The 12,822-nt window shown below is 40.5% G+C and overlaps 1 protein-coding gene across 1 annotated transcript in view; it reads left to right on the plus strand.

The window, feature by feature from the left end:
* Window positions 1–12,822, plus strand: part of Osbpl1a (oxysterol binding protein like 1A) — a 186,476-nt gene that overhangs the window by 48,323 nt on the left and 125,331 nt on the right. The window contains exons 8-12 of the mRNA XM_075969282.1: window positions 1,495–1,556; window positions 1,658–1,702; window positions 3,243–3,316; window positions 3,426–3,489; window positions 9,151–9,249. Of these exons, the coding sequence (XP_075825397.1) occupies window positions 1,495–1,556; window positions 1,658–1,702; window positions 3,243–3,316; window positions 3,426–3,489; window positions 9,151–9,249 (344 nt within the window). The remainder of the gene's footprint in view (window positions 1–1,494; window positions 1,557–1,657; window positions 1,703–3,242; window positions 3,317–3,425; window positions 3,490–9,150; window positions 9,250–12,822) is intronic.

The raw sequence follows: 12,822 nt of genomic DNA on the forward strand, positions 1-12,822 counted from the left end.
CTTGTGTGCTTGGCCCTGTCGACACTGAGTCCAGAGATGAGGCTCTGAGATTTCATCTAGTTGGCAGCAGCTCAGAATTTATTTTTGGCATCAGGGCAGAATTCTATGAAGGAAATCATATTATCGTGTCTCCCTCTGTGGGAAGGATAGTTTCTCAAAAGTGCCCTGCAGATCGGGTGAAAATACAAAATTGGCAGACCGTTATCTTTCTAGGTGCTGTGTAGAAACACTGAACTGATGACTGATTTCTCAGTGAACATTTAAAAAGGGGTTTTCTCCTCCCTGATGAAGAGGATGCCAGCAGCCACAGCTGAGTCAGCAGCTTTGTCACACCCATGCTTGTCCTCTCATCTCTTCCCACCCCTGGTTACCTTGGGACCATTCCAGAGAGCTGTCCCACCATTCCCTTGGTAAATGTTTGATGTTAATTAAAGAGAAGGACTCCTTAAACAACCTCAGCCCATTGGAGGTGATTTATTATGCTAGAATTGTATAGTGTGTAGAATTGTATGGCATGCAACTTTCTATGTTGGTAGAGCTGTTAAAACCTGAATAAACAATAATGGATCAATCAGTTAATATTGTAATTTCTGAAAATCAAGAAATAACTAAAGTTTACACTTTTAAACGTTTAAATTAAAGAATTTAAATATCAGTCAGATCATATTATTCCTAGTCTTAAAACCCTCCAGAATCTATCCATCGTGTAGAAAACACAGTTTACTTATCGTGGGTTCATGGACATCTGACTTGCCATTTCTCTAGTCTTCTGTTTTGTTCCTCCCTCAGGGCTGTCGCATTAGCTGTTACCTGTGTCTTTATAAGATCCTTTTCAGTCTAACCATCCCTGTCTCAGAGAGGTCATCCAGGATCAGTCCCTCACCTTCTACCTGAAGTGGTGCTATTGTCTGTCAAATCTGTCATTAATTAAATTAGCATACCATGGTGTATTACCTGTTATGTCTCTTTTATTATAAATTTATTGCCATCCTCTATGTTGTTCATTGCTAAATCACCAATCTTAAAATGGCAATTGGCACATAACAGAATTTTATGAAAAGAAATAGAAACAAATATAATAATATGATCAATACATACCAGGTGTTTGCTGTTTTTAAAAGAATTAAACAGCTAACCAGAAGGTAACAAGTAAATATAAAGCTTAAACCAATCGACTATGAGACAGTTGGTCTGTATTGTTTTAAACTGATAAGCTTGTGGCAATTTGTTATTCAGTCAAAAAACTAAAAATAGTAATTTAAGGTCAGAAAACCTGACTGGGCACAGAACCAGTACATAGTGTTCTGAGGAGAATTAAATTTTCTGATCTAAAAGGAGGCCTTAAAGAACCAAGAGGGTGACTTCTGCAGGTTAGTTTGGTTTTGTCGGTGGTGAGGAGTTTTTGAAAGCATGAAGGAATATTGTATGGTAGAGTTATATGATTTTTTTTGTGTAGTTGACATAGTGATTTTTCCCCGTGTGAATTTTACACAGATCAGAAACCTCTTGACCTTGCCCATGGTGCTGAAATGAAGCATATTCTTGTTGGTAATAAGGTGCGTATTGGTCAATTCATTGAGTGAGTTTTTGGGTGGGGGGGAATTGAAGGAATGCTTACGTTCTGTCAATGTGTCTTAATGAGATGTGTTCTCAGCAGGTCCCCTACAGAGCGCTGCGGCGATATGAAGGTCCTCTCTGGAAGGTAGCGTTGCTGGCTTAAAGTAGGAAGCTCAAAAGATTCTTACTGCTTTTTCAGTGATTTCAGACATACAGCATGTCCCTGACTGACAATGGTCTGTGTCTTAATTAGGGTTTCTATTGCTGTGAAGAGACACCATGACCACGACAACTCTTAGAACATTTAATTAAGTGGGGCTCACTTACAGTTCAGAGGTTCAGTCAGTTATCATCATGGCAGGGAGCATGGCGGCGCATAGGCAGAGGTGGTGCTAGAGCTGAGACTGCTTCATCTTGCAGGCAGCAGGAAATCAACTGATAGTCATGTTGCATGGTATCCTAAGTATAGGAAGCTTCCATACCCGCCCCACTGTGACACACTTCCTCCAACAAGGTCATACCTCCTAATAGTGCCACTCCCTATGAGATTATGAGACTATAAGATTATGGGGCCAATTACATTCATAGTACCCCAGTCTGATTTATGAGGTTTTGACTTTTTAGTGCCATTAAAAGGATATGCATTGATAGCAAGTATACTATAATTTGTAATTCTGATCTTTTCTTGGCCTGGTAGTGTACTAGGACATTTTTGTGCTACTGGTCAGTGGTGGTGAGCTGCAGTTCACAGTCAGCCATGTGGCCTTGAAGGCAGCAACCGAGACTGCACAGTGCTTTGTTGCCATGATACTTTGCATAGCGTGTTGTATGTTTTTACCACCCTGCAGTGGTGTACAGCTTGCATGTGCAGGCTCAGAAAGCTCTCCACTCTGAGCCACACCCTTTTAGTTATAGTATTTTCAAGACACGATTGGCATACCCAGTCATAAGTTGAGGAGGCTCTCTATAGATGATCGAGACCTGGGATCTGATATTGGAAGCCACTTTTATACTCTTGCATTTCAAGAGGCTTCCTTTTATTGCATCACCACTTTATTTAGGCTGGTTGTCTGTACTTTAAAGTAAGTTGAGTAGAGAGTAGCAGAGGAAAATATTTTTTCTCATTAAGTCGTAATTGCAATATTGTTTTTTTGTTAGAAACATCAGATTATGGAGTATTTGACAGAAAATTAGTTCCAGAATTGTCCTAGGAAGGACGTTTCTTGGTTGTAAACATTTCTGTGTTTTAGAATTTAGTTGTTTTTTTTTAGAGTCAACCCTGGTAGCACTTAGTATTATGTTTAGATCTGTAAGCAGTCCCTGTATATGAAATTTTTGTATTTTGTAATTATATAAAATGAATTTAGGTTAATTCTTTCCTGTAGACAGTCATTCACAACTTTGAGGGAATTGTGCTCAAAGCCCAGAAGTGCCGTTTTCTGTAAATAGCTCTGAACAGACCTGCCAGAGCTGTGTACTGTGGCCTTACCAGTGTGGCGTCTTTTTGTGCCCTGCAGTGTACCCTGTAGTGAGGGGCTCTCGTCATCGCTCAGTTTCATCACTGCTCATCGTCAAGTCCTCCTGCTAGCTGACAGGCTGTGTCTGTTTGAGCTTAATTCTCTTCGTTACTTACATATTTGAATCCAGATGCATCAGCATGAAAAATCTTTATCATTTTCCTGTAGAGTTCAAGATTTTTTGGCTGGAAGTTATTCTGGGTAGTGTTAGAACATGGAGTTCTTTCCTGGTATAGGAAACAGTAAGTATTCATTCTTGTGCTTAATAAATTTCAAAGTATAAATTTTCAAATACTAAAAATTTTTATTTAGCTCTTTTTCTTTGTCTTAATTTAATTTTTGTTTCTGAAGGTCTGACGCAGTCCGCAATACTTACCGCCAGGGATGCAAGCACCTGACTCAAGCAGTGTGCACGGTAAGAGGAGACTGCTTAGCACAGACTATAATCATTACAGAACTCTGGAGATTCATGGGTGTATGGTGTTTTTACACTTAAGAATAAGTAAAGTTAAAGAATCTCTGTTTTTGCACGCGCACCCCCCCCCCCATCATCCTCTTTATTTCCACTGTAGCGTTAGAAACAGATCTGTAAGCATCTAGACAGAGTGGTAAACATTGGCGATACAGGTGTGTCTTTTTCATGGGAAAATCTGGACGATGGAAGCATCTCTGAGGCTGCAATAAACCTGAAAGCCCGTGCTGATGTCAGGACTCTTAAGTTCTTTGTACGCTTGCAGTTGTTTTCTCTTACTCTCCAGGAGCCCGAGCTGTCTCTGTCTACTGATGCACAGGCATCCTTCAGTCCAGTAGTGGAGCAGGACAGAGCAGCTCGTCTGCCCTCAGGTGCACATCCCTTGCCTCTCCCATGCCAGTGCTCTTGGGATCAGCAGCACTCCCCTTTGGAAGGCTGCAGGCTGAGTCTTGTCCACTCCAGACCCGTGGGCCTGTGAAATTTCAGGACACTGCTGACCTTGCCCTTTGCTCTTCTGTTGGTGCCACCCTGCTGGTTCTCTTCTGTCCCCACTCTTGATTCTTCCACTCTGTACTCAGGTGTTTCCCCTGTTGGGATCTTTTTATTATTTCATTTTTCACAAAACAAACTTGTTAGTTTCTCCCCTTTCATTTTTAACACTTCTGTCATTGACTTCTGTGGAGTTGATTAGGTTCTGTTGTGTTTGCCTCTGCCAGTTCTATAACTTCTAATTTCTTATGCAATGGTTTGCTTCCAGCTTCATCTGTGAACCATATCAGCACAAGCTAAAGAGACTCATTGAATATTCATACTATAAATAAATCAAACTATGTTCAGTTTCTAGTGTCTTAGGATAGACACCTAGATTGATCGAGATCTCTTATATAGATATCCTTAACCGACCTTTAAAAATTACAATAAAATTTCTATAATATAGAACTTAACATTAACTATTTTAAATTCTGTGGTTCAGTGGCATTATGAATACTGCACTGTTCTGCTATTTTGAATAGCACCTGGCTCTAGGAGTTTTTTCATGTTCCCACATGGATGATCTATTGCATACAGACTTCTACACCCTCAGCTATTGCTGTCCATTGCTATACTTCTGTTTCGAAGGACTTGACATTCCAGCTACCATGTATAAGTGGAATCATGTTTGTCCTTTTGTGATAGGCTTTTTTCACTTAACATAGTGTGACATGTTGATAGAATTTCATTCTTTTACTTTTAATCCCAGCACTCAGGAGGCAGAGGCAGGTGTATCTCCTTGAGTTCAAGGCCAGCCTAGTCTGCAAAGTGAGTTTCAGGACAGCTAGAGTTGTTCCACAGAGAAGTCCTGTCTCAGAAAACAAAACAAAAAATTGTAGTTGTAGAAACAGCATACCTTATAAATTCCTGTTTTAACTGTTGTCAGTGCATGGTTCAGTAGTTTTAACTGTACTCAGTTTGCTATGAAACAGACTTCTAGAACTTTTTCTCCCATGACTAGACTATGCTTATTGCGTATTCCCCATTTTCTGTCTCTGCAGACGCTATTAAGCACCATCCTGCTTGCTGTTTGGATCTACATTTTACTTATTCATTATTCATCTGTCAGTGGACAGTGATGTAGTAAACATGGGTAGAAATTACTTTGAGAATATATTCCTAAAAATAGACCTGCTAGTTTACATGGTGGTTGTAGGCTTGGTATCTGGAGGAGCCCTCTCTACCAGAATAGCTTGGCCCTTTATTTTCCTATCAGTAATGCTGGAGGGTTTCATATCTCACCAAAGCTGCCTACTGTTGTTTTGGTTAGTAGCCATTGTGGTGGGTGTACTGTGGTATCTCATTACAGTTAGGATTTGCCTTTCCCCATCCTGGTGCTGTTTGGCATCATTTAGATGCATTTTGAACAACTGTGAATAATTTTTGGAGAAATATTTGCTTAAGTCCTCTGCCTGGTGTTCAGTTCAGTTGTTTCTTTTTGATGTTTTGTCCTGTGTTCTTTCTGAATGGATATTTGTACACATAATGATGTGGTCTTTTTTCCGCTCTGAAAGATCTTTTCATTTGAGTGATCATGTCCTCTGATGTACAGAGGATTTAGATTTTGACAGTCTCATTTACCTGTTTACCTTGGTCACTTCTACAGCAATACTATGTCTAGGTTAGCATTTCAGGCACACGTCATACAGTTTCCATCCCTTACATTTCCTTTCATCAATTTCATAGTTCAACTTTTGACACTATGAGCTGATGTACTTGATTTTTGGCATGCTATACAGTACAGTTCAGCTTCATTCTCTGCTGTGGATGTCCAGTTATGCTCCCCCGCCCCCAGCATGCTTTTTAAAATCATTGACGATACATGAGGTCTGTCTTACTGTGTTGTGTCATGTACCCACATATCACTACAGTTTTCCTCACTGTGGCTTTGCAGTGTGTTTTAAACTGAGGAAGTTTTGGGCCTCAAACTTCTTCATTACTTACAGGATTGTTTTGTCTGTTTGTAGACTGTTGAAAATCCATGCAGATTTTATGGAATTCCCAGTCATTATTTTTTCACTGTTGCTATGGGAACGTCTTTTCTGACCGTCAGTAGTGCTGCACTCAGGGCTTGCTGACTTCCAGCAGCCTCAGCTCACCTTTCAGCATTGTGAGTGCTACCCAGAGGGAGGCTGCTTCATGCAGCTCGGGCTCATGTGTAGGGAGGGTAGTTGACTTGGAACTCCTCATCTTTCAGTCTCCACCGTCCAAGTGCTAGGATTATAGGCATGCATCCCCATGTGAGGCATAAATATAAAATTAAAACAAACAAAGAAATCAAACTTTAATTTTTTGGATTTAATTTGGTTTCTCATAGTTTGGTGGGATTTTGTTGAGTACTGGGATTGACCTAGGACCTCGTGCTTGCTCCCATAGTTTCTCCAGGTTGGAACTTAGAGCAGTGAGATGGAACTTCTAGACTGACAGTTTAAACCACATTTTGGTATCTGTAGCTGTTTTGGTTTCACCCCACTAGCTTTGGTAGTTCTTTTCATTATCATTGAAGAGATTTTCTAATTTCTGTTGTGATGATTATCATTTAAAAGATTTTCTAATTTCTTTTGTGATTTCTGCTTAAAGTCAGTAAATAATTCTAAAAATTAGAAGTGTGATGTTTAACCCCCAAATAATCGAGCTTTTTGGGTATCTTGTTCCTGATCAATAATTGCATTAATTTGGAATATACACTGTATGATTTCCATTTTATCAGATATACTGACTTTGTTCAATAGCTCTATTTATGGACTATAGTAGTAGTGCATTTGTACCCACACTGTAAAGATAGACGGCTCTGCTGTTCAAAGCTTTTGTTGCCTTTGCAGAGAATATTGGTTATTTCCTAGCACCTGTGTAATGGGTCACACCCATCTGTGACTTTAATGCCAGGGGATCCGGCACCCTCTTCTGACCTCTGCAGATACTGTACCAATATGGTGCATATATATCAAAACATATATAAAATTAATACACATTAAATAAAATGAATCTTTTTTTATTGAGAAAAGGAAAAAAAAGTTTTCCCCTCCTCCCAGCCTCCCATTTCCCTCCCCCTCCTCCCACCCTTCTCCCCCTCTCTCCACTCCTCTCCCCCTCCTTCTCCAGTCCAAAGAGCAGTCAGGGTTCCCTGCCCTGTGGAAAGTCCAAGGTCCTCCCCCCTCCGTCCATGTCTAGGAAGGTGAACATCCAAACTGGCTAGGCTCCCACAAAGCCAGAACATGAAGTAGGATCAAAACCCCGTGCCATTGTCCTTGGCTTCTCATCAGCCCTCATTGTTCGCCATGTTCAGAGAGTCCAGTTTTATCCCATGCTTTTTCAGTCATAGTCCAGCCGGCCTTGGTGAGCTCCCAATAGATCAGCCCCACTGTCTCAGTGGGTGGGTGCACCCCTCGTGGTCCTGACTTGCTTGCTCATGTTCTCCCTCCTTCCGCTCCTCATTGGGACCTTGGGAGCTCAGTCCAGTGCTCCAGTGTGGGTCTCTGTCTCTATCTCCATCCATCACCAGATGAAGGTTCTATGATGATATAAATGAATCTTTAAAAAGAGAAAATATTTATTTCACTACTCTTAAGTAAAATATTATAACTATAAATTGTGTCATGTGATATTCACATTGTTTATTTTCTCTGGTTTATCAATGGCTGAAGTATTAAGATGTCATCTGTGTGGAGTTTTATATCTGTAACTGTTTCCGATTGCAGACTTGTTGATGATGTTTTCCTAATTGACATTTTATTTTGAAATTGATTTTGTTTGATGTTAATATGACCAGCCTGGTCTTTTTGTTACCCATTTATTTTGAACCATCTGTCTCTTGTGGGTGGGTTATACTTTAGTTCTTTTTCCATTCCAGCAATTTTTGACTATTTTGGTTTGTTGAGACAGGGTTTCTGTAGCCCTGGCTGTCCTGAAACTCACTCTATAGAGCAGGCTGGCCTTCAACTATCAGAGATTCACTTACCTCTGCCTCCCAAGTACTTGCATTAAAGGTGTGCACCACCGCCTGCCTGGCCAACCTTTGAAGTTTACTTAATCATTTTGAGTGTGTTTTGCTTGTCTTCTTATTAGGTCCCTTCCAACGATATCCTTAGTATAATGAATTTTAATTTTTTGGAGAGTGTTCTGTTATGTGTCTTTATTGAATCATTTTCTTGGTTTACTCTGAAGTGTAAACCAGAGTCTTGGTTCAGACTGATCTAGTCTGGTGATTTGTTTTGAATCTGTTCTGTGCGTGTGTTCATAGTTGGTTAGTGATGTGAACAGAGGGTTAGCTAGGTCTCCAGACTGTTTCTTCAGAGATCGTCCTGCTCTCTTGGGTGGTTTTGGCTGTCCGGCTTTGCCTTCTTAGTTCTCAAAGCCAGCTGACTGCCTCCACTGTGCCCTTGCAGTGCTCATCTCCCTGTGTGGGCTGCAGGGGAAACACCTTGGGTGATGGGCATGATGTCCATAGATTCCGACTGGGGCTTCCAAGAGTGTCCTTTCTCTTGCCGTGGATGGTTGTTGCCATTCCAGTTTTGTTCTGGGTGGGGTGAGCAGCGGAGGTCTACAGAATTGTTTCATAGTATTCTCTACTGGCATTCCTGTAGTAGAGCCTTGGGACAGAAGTCCCTCCTTTATATTTAAATACCCTCCATTTCTAATTTTTTAATAAAAAAATTATTTCTAGTTCTTTTTACCTCCTTTACCACCTCTTCATCAACCTTACCTACCAATTACTCCTGTATACTCAGCACAAACATTTTCTAGGAAGAAAGAAAAATCATTCAAGAATGGTATGAAGAAATTGGAGCTTTGTTATGTAGAAGGTTGTACAGCTCAAGTACATCCTAATTTATACTTACTGGGAAGTAAACCTAATGCAGCAGACCCAGTGAACCATGGGTACTTTCCTGGAGTGACTAAGGTGATGGCCAGATTGGCATGGATAAGTTGCAGTGCTGAGTCTTCTAGGTGATCTGCTTCTTTGATTTTTATCAGCTTTTGAGAGTGTTCATAGTACTTACATTGTGTTAATATGTTGACTTTTGTGATGGATAATTTCAGAGAGTGAATGTTTTTTGACTTCTTTGTATCCAGGTGAAACCCACAGATAGCTGCCTCTTCTCCATCAGATGCTTTGACGACTCGGTTCATGGCTTTAGGGTTCCTAAGAACAGCCTTCAGCAGTCACGAGAGGTAAGCTTCTCATGTGTCAACTCCTTTAGCTTTCCCAGAACTCAAGCATATTTCCTTAGTATTAACATCGAAGATCTTGTTGATTATACTTATTAAAAATATATTTAATGGAAATGTAAGGCCAGTGAAATCTCAGTGGATAGAGATACTGGCCACCAAACTGATGATGTCCATTTCCTCTCAGGATCCATGTGCTGGCACACATAGACTTGGGAATAAGTATAGCTAAAATTCTTAAAATAATTAAGATTTACTTGTTTATTTGTGTGTGTGTGTATTGTATGTATATTTGTGCATGAATACAGCTGTGTGTGTAGAGGTCACAGGACATCTTTTGGGAATCGATTCTTACCTTCTACCTTGATGAACAGGTTGTTTCTCTGCTGCTCTGTGTACTCCAGGCTAATTGATCTGCAGGCTTCTGCGTGACTCTTCTGTACCTCTTCGCATTCCACTGGAGTGCTGGGGTTTCAGATAGGAGCTGCCACATCCAGCTGGGCTCCAGGAATCACACTCCAGTCACCCGACTTGTGTTGTGAGCACATGTATCCAGGGAGCCATCTCACCAGTCCCCACTTTTTAAATAGAGTTTTTGATGTATTTATTGTTGTATTCTCACTTTGTTTGTATCTGCACGATCATATGTATGCTAGTGCATATGCAAGACAGAGGAAGACTGGGGTGTTGTTCCCCAGGAACTGGCCACCACCTTTTGGAAAGAGGATTTCTTACTGACCTGGAAATTTGGTTCTTGCCCAGTAGGTCAGAGAAGCCAGGGATCCCTGGGAATCATCTGTCTTATGCCTCTCTGGCCTTTTGCAAACATTTTAGATATTGAATTTAGGTCTTTGTACTGGTGAGTTATTGTGCTAGCTCCCCAGCCCTGACAATGATACTTTTTTATTGGGAATAATCTTATGAAGTTTTTAAAATTTGGTACAGGAGTTTTAGTTGTTAACAACTAAAACAAGTAGATATTTTCTGCTTTTAATTTTTTGTTTTGGCTCATACTGACTTTGAGGGGAAAAGATTAAATGATTGTTTAAAAGCGTAGCCCTTAAACTATAAGAAAACTATAGCATGAAAAAATTGCCCAAGAATATGCAGTTTGTATGTCAGAAAATATGAAATTGAATCCAAATGTTGGGAGGCTAATTGCAGTATAGTCTAAGCCCACTTCACTCCCTGACTTCTCCACATTTTCCTCACCTCCCTACCCACCCAACTTTACATACTTATCTCTCTCTTTGGCTCTCTCTCTCACACTTTCTCACGTCTAGGCTGTTTCAAATTCTGGCTTTATGACTAGATCAGCAACAAACAAGGATGATTTTGGGGTTTATATCTAAGAGTGATATAGCTGGATCTTGAGGTAGGTCTAATCCAGTTTATACACCATGAGTGACTAACTATTCCCCTTTTCCCATATCCTCACCCATGTGGTATCATTTGTTTTTGATGGTAACCATTCTGACAGGTGTAAGATGGAGTCTCAAAGTAGACTTGAAATGCAAATGACGACTAAGGATGTTGAGCATTTCTCTTAAGTGTTTCTCGGCCGATTGTGTTTCATCCTTTGAGAGCTCTTCTTAGTTCTGTAAAATCAGTTTTATAAAATGTGTTTGTATGTGTGTGTGTTTCGAGACAAAGTTTCTGTGTAACTCTGTAGTCCAGGCTGGCCTTGAATTTACAGAGATCCATTTGCCTCTGCCCCCTGAGTGATAGGGTTAAGGTAGGATTAAGGGTGTGAGCCACTACCATCTGGCAGTTATTTGTTTTCACGATTTTGAGGTCTCTCTCTCTCTCTCTCTCTCTCTCTCTCTCTCTCTCTCTCTCTCTCTCTCTCTCTCCTTCCTTCCTTTTTTTTTGTTCTTTGTATAGTTTACATACCAAACCCCTATCAGATGTGTAACTGGTAAAGATTTTTTCCCTTTCTGTAGGTTGTTGCTTTGCCTTTCAGAAGCTTTTCAGCTTCATGAGGCCCCATGTACTAATTGCTACTCTTAGTGCCTGTGCTATTGGTGTCCTCTTCAGAAAGGTCTTTCCTGTGTCAATGAGTTCAAGCCTATGCCTACTTTTTCTTTTACCATATTCAGATATCATATCATATCTGGTCTTCTCCTTGATCCATTTAGAGTTGAGTTTTGTGCAGGATGGTAAATATGGATCTATTTGTATTCTTCTACATGCAGCTATCCAGTTTGATCAACACCATTTTTTGAGGATGCTGTCTTGTCTCCAGTGTGTATTTTTTGACTTTGTCAACGTTCAGGTTTACTTACGTGTGTGTATTTATATCTAGGTTTTCAATTCAGTTCCATTATTCAGCTTGTCTGTTTTCACACCAATGCCATGCTGTTTTTACTAGTATAGCTCTGGAGTGAAACCTGCAGCAGTTCTTTCATTAGTTGCTATTGTCTTAGCTATCTTTCTTGTGTGTGGGACAAATCATTATGAGACAAGCAACCTCTGAAAATGCCATTGAGTTCATTTTGTGTTGGCTGTCCACTGCTAGTCCTGGGGCCTGTCCTTAAGGGTGGGTTGTATACCCAATGAGACTCCATTGGAGAAGACGTCCCTTTAGCAGAATTTCTCCTATTTAATTTCAAGTTGTGGGCATCCAAGTAGTGTTCGGTATGGGTTTCATCTCATAGGGTGTCCTTAAATCAGTCAGATTGTTGGTTGGTTATGTCCACTATGGCACCAGTGTATCTTGCAGGCAGGCTACCCTTGTAGATTGAAGGACTTTTAGGCGGGTTTATGTTTGCCTTTCTCCTCTGGCAGTGTGCAGAGTGCCTTCCAGTACCATGAACATTAGTCAGTAGGGGTGAAGGCTCTAGGTACACACCAGCTCAGTTTCTCCATGAATTGTCTAGATGTTGTCTTCAGCAGTAAGGCCTTACTATCAGTTTGTGAAGAGCATCCCATAGTTTTGCAATAGCCTGGATGGTCTGGGTTGTCCATCTGCCCCCTTAGGCAAGAAACATGATTAGATGTAAGCCGTTCCCCAAATTGGAGGTGTCAGTTGTTGATGAGAGATTCTAGTTGGGGCTTTGTCTCTCCTGTTATTTGGTGATTCCATTTAGATTTTTTTCATATAGGTGCATATTTTAAGAAGTCCTACTGTTAGGTTTTCATACAACCCCTCAAATGGCCCTTATATTTAGCTATTCTTTCCTGTATTCCCTCCTTCACTCCCCTCTTCCCTCCCCCTCCCTATTTGATCATCTTGTTCTACACCTACCTCCATCCATTAACTGTCTATTCAATTTATCCTTCCTAGGAAGATCCACCCCACCAAGTCCATTACCCTATACTTAACCTCTGTGGTTCTATGGATTGTAGCCTGTTCGTTGAATGAGACTTAATAGTTAGCATCCCCACATAAGTGAATACACAACATAGTTGTTGTTTGTATCTCACTCAGGATAGTTGTTTTAGTTCCAACTGTTTACCTGCAAATTTCGCAATTTCATTTTTTTAACAGCTGAAAAATATTCCATTGTTTAAATGTACCACATTTTCTTTATCCATTCTTCTGTTGACAGATATCTAAGTTGTTTCCAGTTTCTG

The sequence above is a fragment of the Microtus pennsylvanicus genome, chromosome 4 (assembly GCF_037038515.1).
Source record: "Microtus pennsylvanicus isolate mMicPen1 chromosome 4, mMicPen1.hap1, whole genome shotgun sequence".
NCBI lineage: Eukaryota > Metazoa > Chordata > Mammalia > Rodentia > Cricetidae > Microtus > Microtus pennsylvanicus.